Genomic DNA, 20,162 nt, shown 5'->3' with positions numbered 1-20,162 from the left:
TTTTTGTTACATATTTTGTAACAACATATTTTGTATACACATACACCACAATATGTGTATAGTAGATAGCAGAACAAGGTATTTCTTGTTGGAAAAATGCTGGCCAAGCATATAGTGCTTCTCAAATTACCTGTGGTAAAGGACTAGTTTTTTGTTTTATTTAATTTCCAACCTGTTGCAGATTGATACTTTATTTATAACATACAGGAATCTTAAATTTTTTTTTTTCAACATTTTTTATTTATTTTTGGGACAGCGAGAGACAGAGCATGAACGGGGGAGGGGCAGAGAGAGAGGTAGACACAGAATCGGAAACAGGCTCCAGGCTCCGAGCCATCAGCCCAGAGCCTGACGCGGGGCTCGAACTCACGGACCGCGAGATCGTGACCTGGCTGAAGTCGGACGCTTAACCGACTGCGCCACCCAGGCGCCCCATATAACATACAGGAATCTTGAATGTGGATGTCTGTAGCAATGTCAAACCACTATAAAAGTATCTGAAAGTTCACTCTCATGTTCTGTAGCTATCTTACTGCAAACTGGTAAACAAGAATTTGTGGCCCAGGACCAGTCTGTGGACCACACACCATAGTCTACAGGACTTCTGTTTGAGAGTCGTATTAAGGTCTTAGATGGAATACAGACGGCAGCTTGTATCATCAATGAGAACAAGATCCTGGAAATAACCGAAGTAATACACTTACTAAAGAATTAGAATCCAAAGAACCAAAGGAAACACCAGAAATAAATGAATAGGAATGGATATAAATATTAGAGACAAAGGAAAAATAAATTTCAACTGTGCCTATTAGAGGAAAATACAGGCTGAAGAGCAGGATATGTGTAGGGGGAAAAAAAAGTCTACAAGTTCACCATAACATGAGTAGGTCTAACTGCCAAAAAGGTTTATCTGATTTTAGGCTTCATTAATAGAATCATAATGCTCAAAAGAAAGGAGATAACAGCTCTGCTCAATTTCACACCACTCCTACACTCAATTTTGAGTCTTTTAGAGGAGTGCTTCTCAAAATGTAGACCATAGACTATTTCAGGGGATCAGTGAGGCCAAAACTCTTTTCATAAGAATACATTATCTGCAATGTCTGTGTTGATATTTTTGCATTGATGATGCACAAGCCTAAATAAGAGGGTAAAATTACTGGTGCCTTATAATGAATCAAGGCAATGGCACCAAACTGAACACCCTTGCATGAGAAAAACACTCAGTACTAGAAATAGAAAGGAACTTCCTCAACATGATAAAAGGCATTTATGAAAAATTCACAGCTAATGTCATACTCAGTGGTGAAACACTGAAAGCTTTCTCCCTTAGACCAGGAACAAGACAAAGATGCCAGCTCTTCCCACTTCTATTCAATATTGTACTGGAATATCTATCCAGGGCAATTAAAAAAAAAAAAAAAAAGGCATTCAGTTGATTCAATTGGAAAGGAAGTAATAAAACTATCTTTATTTGCAGATGAGGTTATCTTGTATACAGGAAGTTCTAAGGACTCCACTATAACCCTATTAGGACTAATAAAATAATTCAGCAGGGTTGCATGATACAAGACCAATGATACAAAAATCAACTCTATTTCTATAAACGTTCACTGAATAATCTCAAAATAAAATTAAGAAAATAATTTCATTTCAATAATTTCATTTCCACTAGCATTAAAACGAATAAATACCCAGGAATAAACTGGTCAAAAGAACTGCAAAACTTCTACTCCGAAAACTATAAAACATTGTAAAAAGAAATTAAAGATGTAAATATATGGGAAAACATTCCATGTTTATGAACCAAAAGACTTAATATTGCAAAGATGGCAATATTTTCCAGCATCATCTACAGAACCAACATAATCTCTATCAGAATCTATCAAATAATAATAATAAACATATTTTGGTCTCTGCCACTGGGTGCTGGCACTAAGCTAAAACCCTTGTAATTTCCTAAATGATGAAGATGATAGGAGCATCTTATACAAAGCTCTAGAATCCCTTGGAATTTCCTGGGTGATAAATGCCTTTTCTTTTTTCTTTTAATTTTTTTTTTTGAACGTTTATTTATTTTTGAGACAGAGAGAGACAGAGCATGAACAGGGGAGGGTCACAGAGAGAAGGAGACACAGAATCTGAAACAGGCTCCAGGCTCTGAGCTGTCAGCACAGAGCCCGACGCGGGGCTCGAACCCACAAACCGTGAGATCATGACCTGAGCCGAAGTCGGACGCTTAACCGACTGAGCCACCCAGGCGCCCCCGCCTTTTATTTTTTCAAGTAGGCTCCACAACCAGCATGGGGATCAAACTCACCCTGAGATCAAGAGTCTCTACTTACTCATGCTCTACTTACTGAGCCAGCCAGACGCCCCAGAAACACCTTTTGTTCTAATGAGATGACTCCTAGATAGCTTCAAGGATTAGGGCTGGTCACCAGAAAGACCAAGCCATGATTAGAAGCTTGAACTTTCAGCCCCAACCCCCATTCTCTGGGGTGGGGAGAGAGGCTGGAAATCTAGTAATAATGGATTATGCCTACATCATGATGCCTCCATAAAAATCCCTAAAATAAAAATCCCTAAAGTATGGTATAAGGAGAGCTTCCAGATTGGTGAACACATCCATGTGCCAGGAGGGTGGCAAACTCCTATACCACAGGGCAGACGCCTTTGAACTCAGGATCCTTCTGGACCTCACCCAACATACCTCTTCATCTAGTTGTTCACCTGTATCCTTTGTCATATAGTAAACTGGCAAATGTAAGTTACTGTTTCCCTGAGTTCTGTGGACTACTGGAGGAAACTGAGACCGAGGTCAGGGTCATAGGATGGATGAATCAAGAGCCCAAGGAGGTAAAAAGAGTATCCACATTTGGCTTAGAGTGTAGGTGCATGAGCAGAGTGTGAAGGCTTCCACACATATGGAAGGCCTGGTATAGGGTGGAAACTCAAGCAGAACAAGGAGGGTGTTCACATAGAGTAGCAGTCCGTATTGGTGATTAAAGCCCAAGCAGGGAAGGAAGGTGACCACTCAATAGGGGTGGCAGAGTATCAGCTCAAAAGGCATGAACAAGGCATCCATATGGAGGGGCAACCTGTAGTTGGGCATCAGAGCCCAACAAGGGTGAAGAGGCACCCGGATGGGCACCTCCAGCACAGTGAGGACAGACCCTACCTCAGTGAAATGTTATCCGGATTAAATGGATAACATGCATAAAGCGTGTGAGCCCAGAGTAAGCACTGTCCAAGTATTTGCTATTAATGTACATAAGGGGCCCGGCATCATGGCAAACACAGAATATCCAACGAATGGTTGTTTATTACAGGATTACCATTATATGACATCCGAAATACCTCATCTACATACAACAGCTAGTGTTTGGAAGACGAGCAAAATTATTTCTAAAAATTAACTTCCCTCCAACCACTTAGTAACACCTGCATCCCTTTCATAACTCCATTTTTCCACCCAGATGTCCAAACTGGCTCTTTCTTATTTAGCTTCGGTTAACTTTACCTTTCACGTTCCTTTGAACTCTCTACTCCCTTTCACCACGACTTCTTCACGATTTTTTTGATTCACACATTAGCACAAAACCCATCATCTCCACAGAAACAACACATGAAACACCTAGGTTGGTGGGAAGAGCTTAAATAGACTCAAATGTATCTCCCGCTACTTGCCCACATCAGTACATACAGTGTAGCTTGATACAGGTCTTATTTGTTTCATACCTGTCCGCGTTTTGGTGAATGCATGAACAGTCCTAGGTAGAGTCCCATGGAAGGGGAATAAGCAAGCCGTAACTTATGTCCAGTTCCAATACTGAGCTGAAAGTCTTTACTCACAGGAACATACTCCAGCATGTCGGCCACCATCAGGCACATTTGGTCCTGCTCAAGATAAGTCAACAAGTAGTATCAAAGAATATCCAAGTCAGTAAAAACAAACTTCTTCCCCTTTGAAAGGATGTGCACTCATCACACCTAGCACTCCTCTTTTATCTGCTGAGGGACACTAAAGATTTTTTTTTTAAAGTCTGAGATGAAAATGTCTCTTAAGTCTGATAAATAAGATCATCTAACTGTTTTGCTTATGAATCCTGAAAACTGTTTTATCAACTTGCATTTACAAAACACATTCATTCCTCTTAAGTGAAGATTATTCTCTGTACTATCTTAATTCTGTAGGATTCATAATTTAAAAATATATAAAAAGGGGAGAAATGTATGAAAAAGCTAAATGAAACTGTCTGAATGTAGAAATGGCCTGCAATTTCCAAACTTCAGTGATCTTAATAATCTTTGACAGAAACAGCAAGATTGACTTCAATTCTCTTACAATTCGCAAGGCTATTTTAACTTACAGTAACTATAAATGTAGCATTTACCTTATAAGACCACATTCGTAGTTTATGATCCTGGCACAGAGCAAAGATGAAGGCATCGTGCTCGACACAATGAACAGCAAGAGCGAGGGGACGATCTGAAGGCCCCTGGTCACCTCTAAAAACATAAAGCCCAATTTTAGGCTCGTAGTGTTCTAACTATCAGGTTATTAAAACTTGTTTTTAAAAACTTTTTTTTTAACATTTATTTACTATGAGCATGAGCAGAGGAGGGGCCGAGAGATGGAGAGACACAGAATCCAAAGCGGGCTGTAGGCTTTGAGCTGTCAGCACAGAGCCCGACGCAGAGCTCGAACACACAAACCGCGAGATCATGACCTGAGCCGAAGTCGGATGCTTAACCGACTGAGCCACCCAGGCACCCCAAGATTATTAGAACTTGTAATTAAACAGATAAAATAAAGTTATAAATGTACCATTTTGTTTAAGATTTTAAGTATTTCCTACATCCAACATGGGGCATGAACTCGCAACCCCAAGATCAAGAATTGCATGACCTACTGATTAAGCCAGCCAGGTGCCCCTATAAATGTACACTCTTAGTCAACACAAGGAACCAAGAGTTTACATGCTGGTATCAGATAACTATATTTTCTACTTGGTCTATAACCAATCACTATGATATACTTTAAAGGGCTCTACATAAGAAAGGAATAGAGTTTTAATCATCAGAAACTTTCTACTTCTAATTTTACACAAAATTAGTGAGTCAGGGCAGAGCACTGAGTTGAATATCATGAGAAAATACAGAAAAAATCAGTTTCTGCTATCAAGATGTCTGAGGTGTGGCTCTCCTCAGATGGACTGTGACATTTTGCAGACTCTTCTCCTTTCCAGTATAATGCTTATCTGCCTTAGAGTAAGACTAGAATCACTAATAGTTCCTGCCCAGTGCAAAAATGAAATTCTTGGGCCCTTTGGTTTGCCCACCAGACACCACTTACCTGATAGCTGTTGGCATCCAGCCTATAAGCAGTCTCTGCATTACTGAACTCTGTTTTAGTTCCACAATTGACACCATCCCTACGAGATTGAAAACAGACCAGTGACATCCAAGGCACCTCTTGATCAGACTCAGAGAAACTCAAAAACAAGGATCCATCCAATCATGAACAAGTTCCTTACAACAGGTGGACAGGCTTCTCCATTTCCATACTGAATAAGAGAGTTTTAGGATGTACCTTTCCACATACATCACACTTAAAATATCTTGAATCATTATCGCATTAATAAAAATAGCACTAACATATTGCTAGGGAAAATTTTTGCCAAACAGTTACAAATAGAAACCTGATTGCTGCTCAGAACAGTCATTCTTCCCAAAAGAATCATTGGGTTCCTTTCACGTGTCAGGCACAGTTCTAGGTGCTGAAGATGTGGCAGTAAACAAAACATTAAAAAAAAAAAAACACCTGTCCTCATAAAACTTACATTCCACTGGGAGAAGGGCAGAAGCCGAGACAGCTCACAAACTAAGCAGAATGGTATTAAGTGAAAACAGAAAGCATACAGTGAATGCTGCGTGTGTATGTGCAATTTGGAAAAGGGTGGTCAGGGAAGGCCTCACACACTGAGGGAACACTGAGTGAAGACCTTGAGGAGTTAAGGGAATGAGCCAAGCTGGCAGCTGGAGAAAGACTATCTCAGGCAAAAACCCTGATGTAAGAGTGTGCCCGGTATGTTCAAGGAATTGCAATTGCGAGAAGCATGAGGCTGGTGTAGAGAAGGCGAAGGGGAAAAAAGAGGTCCCTGAAAGCCAACGTAAGGACTCTGGGTTTATTCAGAATGATATGAAGAACAAACCGTCACTTGAGGGCTTTGAGCAATGGGGTGACATGACTCTACTTAGATTTAAGTGTATCTCAGAAGTTTCTGTAGAGGGGTAAGAACAGATCTGAGGGATATTTAGGAAGATAATGCAATAATCCAGGCAGGAGACAGTGGTGACTTGGAGCAGGTTATCAGCAGCCGAACTTCCTTGTGTCAATTAACTTATTTTAGTTATAGTACCTCAACCTGAAGGTAGATAACTAGTCAACTCATCTCTACTACAGGCCTTAGACTAGGCTGTCTTACAGTTATGTCTTCCCACATTCCAAAAAGCTTTACAATTCCTCATCCGCTCTATAAAATCTTACCTTCTCAGAAAACAAAACAAAACAAAACAAAACAAAACAAAACAAAACAGTAAAAGCACTAGAGACTCCTTTGGCAAGCAACACTGAATGATCAATTTCAGGGGGAGTAGGGAAACAATTCCTGCCTTGGATGATGGGTATGGTCTTCTAAGGTCTGTTTTACTGCCAACATTCCTTGCTTAAAGTTAAATCCAAGTTCAGCTCCCACTCTTACCAGGTATGTCATAAGACGGTAGTTTAAGAACAAAGATTCCCCCAGAAGCAGACGGAAGAGCAAACAGAGCCTCCCCATCACTGCCAAGCCAAGCTGCCGAGGAGGTAGAATTAGGGGAGAGTCCAGGTACTGCTGGAATTAATTGAGAGTTGCAAGGATCCCTGAAATCAACTTTTCCAACGTCAGTAAATATTGACTGCATCTGACTTTCAATTACCAACTCCTGTGGAGTGATTAAAAAGAAAAATCTGTTAAATCAAAATAAGCTGAATTTTGCTCAGTTCCTTTCAATGGCTACAAAAGCTTTAAAAGAAACAATTGAGCCTGGAAACAAAGCTGTTCTTTTTCATCAAGATTATTTCAACTTAAAAATGTGTCTGATCATTTTAAATTGTAACTATCAAAAGTATGCTTGGTAAGAGCTACCAAGAAATCCAATTTTCCTTCAATTTCTAAAGGATATTGCTCCAGCATTAGATGTGTGACAACCAGAGTAACTTGGGAAATAAAGGATATTACTCTTAACCAACTTACGCTCCTGTACATCCGGGAAGGGTGTGGCAAAAGTAATCTGTGCACTGTCTGATTGGTCAAGATCAAGATTATCACATGATTCTGAGTCTCAGAGACGTGAACCCCTCCAGGTAAGAGGCTGCAATTTTGGAATTTGAGGCGAACTGCATTATTCAACAGATTCACGTCCAGTGACTCTTCCACCAGCTCCAATGTATCTCCAGAGGTCTTCCTATTAAAAAAGAGACATTTGTTTAAACAGTTTATGCTTTCCTAACTGACTGTTGTTTTGAAATATATGGAAGTGGCTTCCAGATGAACTTTCCCAATTTCAAAGTTTTGGGTAAACAAATTCAGATCAACTTTTAGAATCTAAACCATCACGATACATTCATTTGCCAACCACAGCACCATATAAAATTCCAATCTTACTATATGATTCTCTGTTAAAATGGAGGCATTTCCAAACTTGATGGCTTATTTATTTAGGATGATGATACTCAAAGTAACTGAACCCCACTATAAAGAAAATTCACACCATGCACCCCCATTACTTACAGTGGAATGCCTCTACTATCAGTACTACAGCATCATACTACGGTGACCCTAACAAATGTGACTCTTTCCCTTTCAGTGACTTCCTCTTGGATGCAGGGAAGACCTCTTCAGGCGCAGCTCTGCCATATGGTAGCACTGGATCATAGAAAACACCGTGCTGGGAGGGCCCTACCTTCTCATCAGCTCATTTACCAGTCTGCCTGCATCCTCCCCTGAAGAGCGAGTCTCCTTCCAGCAATTCGAGGGCAACCTCTGATGTTCTCAAGTATATCCCTTCTGTGTCCATCTCTCCTTCTGCCAAAGCCTTCCCTCAACATTCAAATGCGCTCTTCCCTGGCCTCTCCCTTTCCATCACCCCATTCCTGCCACTATCCGGCTATCACCATCTCTCCTTTCCCCTCCATGGCCATGTCTTCTCTATCTCCTCATCTCCCTCATACTCTTCAACCTGCCCTCTTCTTACCAAGGTCACCACACCAATTCCAGTGGATTCCTCAGTCCTGTTCTTACTTGACCTCTTAGTAGCACTCCCCATACTTGACAATGCTGTCCTTCTGAGAGTTTCTTTCTTGACTTCGATGATACTACCCTCTCCTGCTTTTTCCCTGTGTCTCCAGGCATTCCCTCTCCTTCTCTTGGACCTGACGCTTGCATTTTATTTCCTCCAACCTTGATTTTCGGGTGTCTTATCTGCTTACTGTACCCATTCTCTCAAAGCGCATCTTTTCCACCCCCGAAGCTGTACGCACCATGTGAACTCTAATTTCCTAGGGCTGCTTTGCTTCTGGTAACTCACGGCACGTCATCAGCACAATTTTTTGGACTCTCAACCTCGTCTCTGAAAACCTGCTTCACCTTCCTGCTTTATGGTTAAAGTTGGGTCCTGGATCTTGCCCTGAGGACACCCCCCAGAGTCCTCTCTAACGGTGGTAAGCTCTCTCTACCACACTCTCTGTGCTGGGGCCTCAAAGTGGGGCACAGCTGTCCTGCTTGCTCCCCACTGCCACTGTTCCTCCCTCCCTGCCCGGACTACTCAGCTCTGAGGCATGTGCAGCCAGATACCACCTACAACCCCTGCCCACCGCAGTTATCTGCAGGTCTCTTTCATTCCTTGAAGACTAGCTCCTGGCTCACTGCTACTCTCCCACACTTCCTTTCCCGTATCTATATTTTTTTCTAATATCTCACTTTCCACAGTTCCCTTCTAGTGATTGCTCTTGACTGTGTATACATACACTATTATACTTCCTCCATACACTTGCTTTGCCCTCCTTCAAGAATTGGAGTTCTCTGCTTCTCTCACAGCGGTGCTCCTTAAGAGAGCTATTCTGTACTCACAATTCCTGTCATCTTCTCTCCAGAGCCCAGCCACTTCGGATGTTTGTACCACAGTGGGAGCAGTTTCTGACAAACCTCCACCACGCAGACGTCTATTTTCATTTCTCTGACTTATATGCAGTACTTAACAGTTTTTCACTATTCTTCTCCTTGAAATATTTCCCTTAGCTTCTGAGATAACACTCTCTTTTTGTTCAACTCTTATTTCCCTCCTATTCCTTCCTAGTCTCCTTATCTTACTAAATATTGGAGTGCTCCAGGGTTTAGTCCTCAGACCTTAACTTTCCTCCACTACACAAGTTCTCAACAGGGGAACGATCTACCCCACTCCTTAATAACATTTAATAGTACCTGGAGAACTTTTTGCTTGTCACACTGGGGAGGGGGTGCTCTTGGCCTGTAGTGGGTAGAGACCAGGGATGCTACTCAATACCCTAAAATGTGCAGGGCAGCTCCCCACGACAAAGGTTTTTCTGGCCCCAAATGCCAATACTTCTGGCAATCTCTAAGTGATCTCATTCAGTGTAATAGCTTTAAATGCCATCTAATGCCAGCAATTCCCAAATCTATATCTTTAGTCCAAACTCTCCACTGAACTGGCTACTGCCTCAACACTTCCACCTGGATATCTAACAGGGGTTTCAAATGAAACCTGTTACAGAACACCTAGACTAGCAAACCTGAAAAACAAAGAGACCAAAACACCTACTTCACCTTCACTCTTCTCCAACTCAATTAATGGCATCTCTGTAACTTCCAGTTGCTCAAGACAAAACTCTGGAGGTCACCCTTGATGCTTCTCTTTCTGTATACCCTATATCTGAACCAATGGTAATTCTAACAAACTCACCTTCAAGACATATCCACAAACAGAATATTTCTCACTGCCTCTGCCAATACCACCCTGTTCTAAGCTGCCAGCATCTCGTCTGGACCGTGGCACCAACCTCCTAATCAGTCTCCCTGCTCCCAACCTTTCCCCACTATACCCTGTCCTCAATACAGCAGCCACAGCGATCCTCTAAAAACACAACCTAGATCAGGTCATTCCTCCACTTAAAACCCTTCAATGGCTTCTTCTCATCTAACTCAGAGCAAAAGTCGAAGCCTTAAAGTTACCAACAAAGCCCTGATTTGACCCGTGGCTACTTTCCTATTCTACCCTTTGATCACTCAGCTGCAGACTCCTGGCCCCTTGCCATTCTTTGAGCACAATGAACAAGCTCCTGTCTGAGGTTCCTTGCATTTTTGGTTCCTTTTTCTTGGAAGGCTCTACCTGAAAAATCTCATCCCCCAGATACCTACTTCTTCCACTCAAATGCCAACTTCTCACTGGGTCTTCCCTGACTACCTTCTATGAAAGGTAACTGCAGGCATGTCCTGCAGGCATTTCCCTTTCCTCTCACCTTGCCTCCCTGTTCTCTATTCCACTCATCACTGGACAAACTGTATTTATTTGTTTTGGGGGGTTATTGCTGTTTATTGCCTCTTTCCCTCCACCAGAGCAGGGACTTTGTTTTGTTCCCTGCTATATTCTCAGTCCCTGAACACTGACTGGAAAATATTAGGTACTAAAAAGTATTTCTTAAATGAGATTTGTATGTCAAACATAGGTCTCTCTTCTGAGCCTCAGACCTATACATTTCAAGGCCTACATGACATTTCTGAAGGGCTCCTACACAGGTAACTTCAAATGTATCGGAAAGAATTATTCACATCTCTCCATCTTCTTTGTATTAGTAAAAGGCAACTTGCCCACCCAATATCTTGTTAGTCACACCAGAAACCAGGGAACTGACTTTGTTCCCTCCATTTCCCTTCCCATCTTCTACCCCATATTCACTCTGTCACCAAGTCCTAGTGAAACTGCCTTCTAAATGCATCTTAAATCCATCTATTTCTCCTTTCCTAGCTACTCCCGTAAGTGAGCCACCAGCATCTCTCACGTGGGCCATCATTAAAGCAAGCAGTTTTTTTGTATTATACCTATCTAACTGAAATCCACCTGCCATAGAGTAAAATGATTTTTTTTCTTTTTAAAGAAAAGAAAAGGGGTCAAGACCTGAGCTGAAATCAAGAGTCAGACGCTTAACCAACCGAGCCACCCAGGAACCCCTAAACTGTTTTTTTTCTTAATGCAATTTTGGTTATGTTAGTAAAGAGTAACTCTTTAAAATCCTTCAGTGATTACTCAGTGTGCTCGGGGGGAAAAAATCCAAAACGCTTAGAAAGGATCTGAGGGTCCTCCATGATCTGAGTCCTGCTTACTTCCCCCGTCTCAGCATCTTCACACCACTTTCCATTTCGCCCACTGTACTTAAGCCACACAGATCTCCATCCAGTTAGTTCCTCAAACCTGCCCAGTTCCTTCTACCTCATGGATTTTGCATATGGTGATGCCGTGTGCTGGACGGCTCTGTCCCCCAATCCCCTCCCTGCCCGGCCAACTTTTCATCCTACAGATCTCGGGTTAAATGTGATATCCTTGAAGGCCTTCTCTGTCTCACTAATAACATTTGGTCCTCTCATTAGCCTCTCACAGCCCCTATACTTTTCCTATGAGGCAAGTATGAAAAATTTGTATTTATACACCTATGTCGCAGTCCCTTACTTTAGTGTATTTTCCTTCATAAGACTGCACCATCAAAAGCAGGTCCATACCCGTCTTCAAACAGCTACAACATCTTGCGTGATGGAAATGGTGTTGCTTTTGTTCACCACTCCATCTCTAGCAAACTTAGATACTAGACATGCTCAGATGCCTGACGTGAAAGAGCTCAAATGTATTTGAAGAATTAAGGAAGCTGTAGAACACTATAAAAACACAATGAGTTCAAGTTTAAGACTGGACTTTGGGGCTTTATCCCATAAGCTTCATTTCCTCTGCTTTTAGTGCTGCCTGGAAGGGCAGCTCTCCTAGTACTCTGCGTCTCCCTAATTTTCCCCTGATTCAGATGTGAAAACAGTCCTCTTTTCCTGTCTATTACCGCCTCGGAGAATGACATTCTGGGAACAGCCATGAGAAGTCAGAAGTCCAACAGCCCAACCTGCCAGGGGGGTTGGCGAACACAGCACTTACCAATGAATGAACCTGTTTCTGGTGACGGCGAACAACTTGCCACTTTCCAGATAACAGAAGCCTCCCGCGCTCTCACTGTATTTCACGGCTCCAGCCAAGGCATTTGCAGTCCCTGCAAAAGAAGATTGGTCAGCCCGCACACCTAGCTCTTTAGGGATGACAGGGACTGAAGGCACTGAGAAAGCAGAGGGTGACGACTGACAATCCATACAAAGAGAAGGGGAAGAAAGGAGGGCGAAGTAGGACACTACGGAAGCTCTGATCCCGGGGCTATAGGCATGTGGACTTAGGAGTATGAACGAGGGGTCAGACATGTAGGGACCCATAGGAGATGCCCGAGGGGAAGGACCGGATCGCGTCCTCCTTAGCTGCTTCCGTACCAATGCCGCACACTGTGAATTCCCGAAAGTGTCTCGGCCTCTCGCGCTCAGCACCGCTGAGCTCCACGAAGCTCCGTTCCAGGGCTCCCGCCGCCGCCATCTTCCCGCCGCCGCCGCAAGGCTCGACGGGACGCAAGCAAGGATGGGAGGCCATCGTCACTTCCGGGGGTGGGGCGGGCGGAGTTGCGGACAGGTGAGGAAGCCAGAGGAGAAGAGAGGGTAAGACCGTTCGTTGCAAGGCTTCCAGTCAGTTGGCTGGAGAACGAAAGTGGGCAGGGAGGAAGTCAGAAGGGAAAGGGAAAACGCGAGCCGATTCTGCTTGCGGGAACTTTCGCCTGGCCGGCTGGGATGCCCCCCAGGGGGCGGTGCCCTTTTCCCGGCGACCTCCGGGAGCGGGGCGGGGCCGGGTTTGTTTCCATTTTGAAAACCCGGGCGCGGGCGGCGGTGGAGCTGAGCTTCCCGGGAGGGGCGAGGTCCGGGGAGGCGGGGCAGCTGAGCGCCCTCTGCCGGGTTTTCCGAGTTCGCGGTCACCCTTCACTGCGTTGGGGTGGGCAGTCCCTAAGTCTCCTGGTCTCCCTTTTGGCCTTCGGTTGACATGTGGAATGGGGAGAGGGAATCTTCTGTATTGGAATCTTTTCAAGAGGCTGTATTCGTGTAATCTTGTGTAATGATACATATTGCGTTCGATAAAACATTGATACAACTTGCTGAGATTACCTAAATACTGCTCACTTGCGTACGTGAAGGGAATTTGCCTTTGCTTCCATTCCTCATCTGGAAGTTTGGAAGATATTGTGACTTTGCCCATATCTAGGGCACAATAGATGCCCAGAACTGGGGAAAATGCTGATTTTCAGGGGAAAATGTTTTTCTTTTTTCCTCAGTAGTCAACATTTGTTAAGCAATTCTGTTATTCTTGCTATTACCAGTGACTGCAACCTTTCGCTGTCATTCTGTTTCATTGATCCTATGCTGACCACTCCCGCCTAACTTTCCAGCTTGCTCCTAGGACACCAACGCTAGTGATGCCATCCCTCCATCCCACCTACTGTGTCCATTGTTCTTCCACCTTTTCACTGTCCCTCATTTCCTTGAGGTTTCCTTCTTGCTCTGCTTAAGTTCCATTTAAATTACTCCTTTGCCTAGCTCTCTTCCTCTTCATTATGCTCTGGTAAAAACTACAGCTTTGATTGAATCCAAGTCTGCAGCTGAACAGGGCTGGAATAAAATACGCAATCATCCAGATGACTTCCTCTACCTCCATTAGGCTTCTAAACCTTGAGTGGGTCCATATTGCTGCCCAACAAACACATCGTACTTCTTTGTCCACTTATGGTCCAAGATATGAGTATTTCACAACTTCTCTAACCGGTAACACCTCCTCCCTCCTCCTCACTCTCAGCTTGCATTTTCACTTACAAGATTGATGCAATCGAAAGAGAATTTCCCTCACTACCACCTCTCCCTACCTGCCTTCATCTGTACCCACATACTCTGTCTTCCTGTACTGTTACCACTATAAATTGAACCGTCCCTGAACTTACGGGAGGACAACCTTTTTACATTTTTTCCAGATCACCTACTCAAGGACACCATTCTAGCAGTTATATCCTCTCTCCTACGTCTTCAACCCCTGCTCCTATTTACTGACTTGCTTCCCTAAGCACACAAACATGCTGTTATTTTTCCTTCTCACCACACACAGAAACCCTCATTTGATCTCTGCTTTCTTTAGCTACTATCTCCTACCTCAGAGCTGTTCTTCACTGTTAGAGCAGAATTCAAGAGCTTTCTGTTTAATTTCTTTTCTTCCAATCTCTCTCTTTTTTAAAATTTAGTTTAATTATTATTATTATTTTTTTAAAAAACTTACATCCAAATTAGTTAGCATATAGTGCAACAATGATTTCAGGAGTAGATTCCTTAGTGCCCCTTACCCATTTAGCCCATCCCCCCTCCCACAACCCCTCCCGTAACCCTCACTTTGCTCTCTATATTTATGAGTCTCTTCTGTTTTGTCCCCCTCCTTGTTTTTATGTTATTTTTGTTTCTCTTCCCTTATGTTCATCTGTTTTGTGTCTTAAAGTCCTCATATGAGTGAAGTCATGTGATTTTTGTCTTTCTCTGACTAATTTCACTTAGCATAACACCCTCCAGTTCCATCCATGTGGTTGCAAATGGCAAGATTTCATTCTTTTTGATTGCCGAGTGATACTCCATTGTATATATGTACCACATCTTCTTTATCCATTCATCCATCGATGGACATTTGGGCTCTTTCCATGCTTTGGCTATTGTTGATAGTGCTGCTATAAACATGGGGGCGCATGTGTCCCTTTGAAAGAGCACACCTGTATCCCTTGGATAAATGCCTAGTAGTGCAATTGCTGGGTCGTAGGGTAGTTCTATTTTTAGTTTTTTGAGGAACCTCCATACTGAGGTTCCAGAGCGGCTGCACCAGCTTGCAGTCCCATCTTCCAGTCTCTCTTAAACCCACTATTATCAGGCTTTTGCTCCTGCTGCTCTACTGAAGCAGCTTTTTTCAAGATCTCCAATGACATCCATTATATCTAACTCTGAACTCTTATTCCTTTTTCTTTTTTTTAAAAGTAATCTCTACACTTAATGTGGGGCTCGAACTCACAACCCCAAGATCAAGAGTTGCATGCTCTACAGACTCAGACAGCCAGACACCCCTGAATTCTTAACCCTGAACTTGACCATCTGCAGCATTTGAACAATTAGTTGCTTTCTTGCTCACTTTCTTCACACGGCCTCCAGGGCACCACACTACACTCTCTTGTTTTCCTCCCATTTCACTGACTGTTTCTTTTCAGGCTCCTTTGCTAATTTGCTTCTCTTTTCCCCAACCCTCTTAATGTTGGAGTGCCCCAGAGCTCAGTTTTTGAGCCTGTCTACAAATAACTCCCCTGAGGATTTCATGCAGTCTTCTGGCTTTAAATACTAGATTGCTACATTCTGATAATTCCCAGATGCAGATCTCCAGTGTAAAAACCTTTCTCCCTTGAACTCCAACCTTATGCATCCAACTGCCTATTCTTTTTCTTTTTCTTTTTTTTAGAGTTTTCATTTTTAAAGTAAGCTCTAGGCCCAACATAGAGCTTGAACTCACAAAGCCAAGATCAAGAGTCACATGCTCTACTGACTGAGCCAGCCAGGCACCCAGTCCCTTGAGTGCTCAGTCTTTGCATTCATCTGCCTACAAACATCACTGGGATTCCCCCACAGACCTCTCAACCTCAACATATCCAGGACTTAACTCATTTTATCTCACTCTACACCATTATGTGATTATGTGCCTATCAGTACCCAGTGACCTGATTTAGAAATCTAGGAATCATACTGGGCACAGAGATCCTAAAACCCTTGGAATTCCCTAAGTGATGAGAGGATAAAGGTGTCTTTTTTTATGTTAACGAAATGACTTTTGGAAAGTCCCTAGGTAACTTAAAGGTGGGGGCTGGTTGCCAGGGGAAGCAACCGTGTGATTTGAAGGTTGGAACTTTCAGCCCCACCCCAGCCCCCAATCTCTGGGGAGGTTTGCGAGGTTGGAGATTGAGTTCAGTCACCAGTGGCCAATGATCTAATCAACCACGCCTATATAATGAAGCCTCCGTGAAAGCCCCGAAGGGTGGGTTTGGAGAGCTTCAAGATTGGTGAACCAGAATAAACCCATTGTACTGTGCCCCAAATTCCATGGGAACAGAAGCTCTTGCATTCAGGACCTTGCCCTATGTATCTCTATCTGGCTGTTTATCCATATCCTTTGGTATCCTTTGTAATAAACCAAAATCTGGTAAGTAAACTGGTTTTCTGAGTTTTGTGAGCCACTCTAGCAGTTAATCAAACTGAAGGAAGGGGTTGTGGGAACCTCCAGTTTATAGCCAATGGTCAGAAGCACATGTGACAACCTGAACTTGCAATTGGCATCTGAAATGGGAGCAGTGTTGTGGGACTGAGCCCTTAACTTATGAAATCTGATGTTATTTCCAGGTAGATAGTGTCAGAATTGAGTTAAATTTGTGGGATATCTGGTCAGTGTCCACAGGAGTTGAGTTAATTTGCCTGGTGGTGTGGAAAAGTCCCACACACTGGACCTCTGGAAAGTCTACTTTTAAATATCATGACAGTAGGGATTAGGTTTCAACATACTAATTTGGGAGGTGGTGGTGAGGACACAAACATTCAGTCTCTAACACTTCTTAAAAAGTTTCGGGGACTCAAAAAAGCCTTTCAGGGGCTCCCTGTTGCCCTGACTTCCAAGGTCTTTGTCCTAATTTAAGCTTATCTACCTTCTTTAAATTCTTGAATCTCCTTGAGGGAGAAACACACTGTCCCAGGCGTAGACTGCCTTGTTCATACAGTGGGAGTCTTAACTTGAGTCCAAGTGGGATGTGGTCACATCTGGGCACATCTGTCAAACTTGTGTGATGGGTTTGCCCGAAACCTACTTGCTAGGGGACTGAAAAGGGACTTGGGGAAAAAAGTTTGCCTTAGGGCAAAAGGAACCTGTAGTAGTTTGATTTGGGACTTAGTTGTAGTGGAGGGATCATTGTGAGTACATTGTGATTCGCCTACCTCCCTGGTAGCCCTCCCTGGGCTTATATCTGATGTCCATGGAGAGCAGAGTGGGGAACTAGGAAGACAAAAAGACTAAGTACATTATAAAATCTATAAAACATTGAGCGCCCTCAAGTACTGCGTCAAGACTGATCATGTGGAGGATACACAAAAAGGAGAACCAGTCTTCCTCCTGTGCAAATGACCCCAGAGCAGTTTTTCCAGTTTAAAGCCTCCGGCATATTGGAGGGGGTGCCTTCCAGAAGTCTGGTGACCAAAGGAGTGGGGTGAGTACCTGGGAAGGACTTGTGTCCTAGAAAGCAGGGGTGGTTCCCCCAAGGAGACTGGAGCCTGGCCAGCACAGCAATTCTTAATAGTAACTTGGTGGAATTACCTGGATTACTTGGAGATGGATTATTTCATGAACACACATGCTCCTTGGATACTCCCAGAAATGCTTGCGGGGCTCTTTAGCAGGGACTGAAAATATGCCAGCTGGAGTAGGTGGGACCAGAAGTCAGTGGAATTTGTTCATTTTATATATATGTGTGTGTGTGTGTGTGTGTGTGTGTATGATATATTTATATTTACATACACACACACGCATATATATATATATATATATATATATATATATATAAATCTTAATGCTTATTTTTGAGAGAGAGGAACAGAGGGTGAGCAGGGAGGGGCAGAGAGAGAGGGAGACACAGAATCGGAAGCAGGCTCCAGGCTCTGAGCTGTCCACACAGAGCCCAGCGCGGGGCTTGAACTCATGAACCGTGAGACCATGACCTGAGCTGAAAGCGGGTGCTCAACTGACTGAGCCACCCAGGTGCCCCTCTTCATGTTTTTAATGTAATTGTACTTTTACCCATAGGTTGGGGAAATTTGGATATTACTGTATTGAACTATTTCACTCGTGTATGTCATGCTCTTAGAGTTCAGTGTGCTTTATTGTATGAGTTTTCTATTGCTGCTACAGTAAATGACCACAGATTTAGTGGCTTACATGGTTGCATAGGTTAGAAGTCCAACATGGGTTTTGTTGGGCTAAGATCAAGGGGTCAGTAGTGCTGTATTCTTTCTGGAGACTGTATAGGAGAGTCCCTTTCCGTATCTTTTCCAGCTTCATGATGCCAACCCTCTCCTTGACTGGTGGCCCCTTCTTTCATCTTCAAAGCCAGCAATGTCACATTTCTCTCTGACGTCAGAGAAAAGTTCTCTGCTGTGATTAGGTTGGGCCTCCCAGATCATCTAGAATAATCTCCTCATCTCTAGATTCTACAAAGTTCCTTTTGCCATGTGAGGTACTCAGTCACAGGTTCCAAGGATTAGTATGTGGACATCTTCCTTGGGTTGTGGGGAAAGGGGACATTTTTCTATGTACCATATTTACGATTTACTAAATATATCATATTCTCATTTCATTTTTGTAACATCCTTGTATGATAAATTATTCCTATAAGACAGATAACTTTTCTGAAGCACTTATTAAAAATATAGTTCCCATCAGTTGTTACTATCTTAACCCAGAGTTCAATCTTAGCATTACTCACTAATAAGGACAACCAGGTGTAACGTGACTCCTGGGTGATGCAAAGTGAAAGAATATGGCATCATCTGTAGAAGATTTTTAAACAACTTGATGAAGGTATTAACATACCATAAAATTTGCCCCTATAAAGTCTGCAGTTCAGTGATTTTTGTATATGTACATAGCTATGTAACCAGCCCCACAATCTAATTTTGAAACATTTATATCATCCTCCAAAGAAATCCAATACCCATCAACATCACTGCCCATTTCCCCTCTCCTCAGCGTGTGGAAACTACTGAAGTCAACTTTCCTGTGTCTATAGATCTGCCTATTCTGGACATCTTATACAAATGGAATATTACGTATGTGGCCATTTGGCTTCTTTAACTTGGCATAATGTTTTCAAAGTTCATCTGTGTTATAGTGTGAATCAGTACTAAATTCCTTTTTATGGTCAAACAGTATTCCGTTGTGCAGATATACTACATTTTTTTCATCAGTTACTGGCCATTTGAGTTGTTTTCCTTTATGGCTATTATAAATAATGCTGCTATGAATATATAAAGTATTCTTGCAAAAATGTTTAATCCAGATTGTGGTAGGTAGAATAATGCCCTCCCTGCCCCCACAAATGTCTACATCCTAATCCCTGGCACCTGAAAAGGGTGCCTTTTGCCTTACATGGCAAAAGGGACGTTGTAAGTGTGAGTAAGGTTGAGGAACTAGAGGTGGAGATGTGAGCCTGGATCACACAGGTAGGCCCTATCTAATCACACAGTCCTTAAAAGGAGAGAGCATCTCCCTCTGAGGATGGAAAGGGACTGAGATGGAGCAAGAAGGCCAGGAGCAAGGAATGTGGGTAGCCTCTAGAAGCTGGGAAAGGCACAGAAACAGATTTCCCCCGACAGCCTCCAAAAAGGAATGGGAACCCCGCCAACTCCTTGATCTGAGTCCATTGATTTTTGCTTTTAGCTGAAGGGAGCTGCCTTGTCTATGATTATGCCCCCTGCAACCAGTGAGTGGCCAACATGGGAAGATCCTCCCCTCTTGCTTTGATCTAGGACAACTCTGAAGGACCATCTCAGCTCCAGGGTGCTGAGTGGGATGGGTCTGAGGCCTCAACCTCTATTTCTGCCCAACCCTGCTTCCCTTAGTCCCTTCCAGGCACTGTTCCTGAGAGCAATCTGCACGCAAATCTCTGCCTCCAAGTCTGTTTCCTGGGGAATCCAACATGAGACACATGCACATGACATCTTGTCCAAGGATGCTCAGCCAGCTGGGAATCCGCAAAAAAAAGTTGAGGGGAGAGAAAGAGTTTAGGGGAGGATCTACTCTAAGTTCCAAAATTGGTGATGAAATATCGAAAAGAACGTCAGCTGGGCATTGGAAGGCCTGCGTTCAAGCTC

At 43.2% G+C, this 20,162-nt stretch overlaps 1 protein-coding gene and 1 long non-coding RNA gene across 8 annotated transcripts in view; one reads left to right on the top strand and one right to left on the bottom strand.

Moving 5' to 3' along the window:
• NUP160 (nucleoporin 160) overlaps positions 1-12,768 on the bottom strand; it is a 52,339-nt gene extending 39,571 nt beyond the window's left edge. Inside the window, exons 1-7 of the mRNA XM_053899704.1 lie at positions 12,636-12,768; positions 12,256-12,367; positions 7,302-7,512; positions 6,768-6,990; positions 5,360-5,438; positions 4,398-4,512; positions 3,742-3,900 (exon numbers count right to left, since the gene is read on the bottom strand). Coding sequence (XP_053755679.1) covers positions 3,742-3,900; positions 4,398-4,512; positions 5,360-5,438; positions 6,768-6,990; positions 7,302-7,512; positions 12,256-12,367; positions 12,636-12,735 — 999 coding nt within the window. The 5' untranslated portion in view covers positions 12,736-12,768. The remainder of the gene's footprint in view (positions 1-3,741; positions 3,901-4,397; positions 4,513-5,359; positions 5,439-6,767; positions 6,991-7,301; positions 7,513-12,255; positions 12,368-12,635) is intronic.
• Positions 12,769-12,803: 35 nt separating this feature from the next.
• LOC109245139 (uncharacterized) overlaps positions 12,804-20,162 on the top strand; it is a 63,895-nt gene continuing 56,536 nt past the window's right edge. For 6 of the 7 annotated variants that reach the window (XR_008421135.1, XR_008421133.1, XR_008421137.1 and 3 more), the window contains exon 1: positions 12,804-12,854. This is a non-coding gene — a long non-coding RNA (uncharacterized LOC109245139). The remainder of the gene's footprint in view (positions 12,855-20,162) is intronic. The other variant, XR_008421134.1, reaches the window with a different exon arrangement.

The sequence above is a fragment of the Panthera pardus genome, unplaced genomic scaffold (assembly GCF_024362965.1).
Source record: "Panthera pardus isolate Hobbes unplaced genomic scaffold, ASM2436296v1 HiC_scaffold_12, whole genome shotgun sequence".
NCBI classification, from domain to species: domain Eukaryota; kingdom Metazoa; phylum Chordata; class Mammalia; order Carnivora; family Felidae; genus Panthera; species Panthera pardus.
Note: the sequence above shows the minus strand (reverse complement) of the source record. Positions and strands in the feature narration are given on the sequence as shown.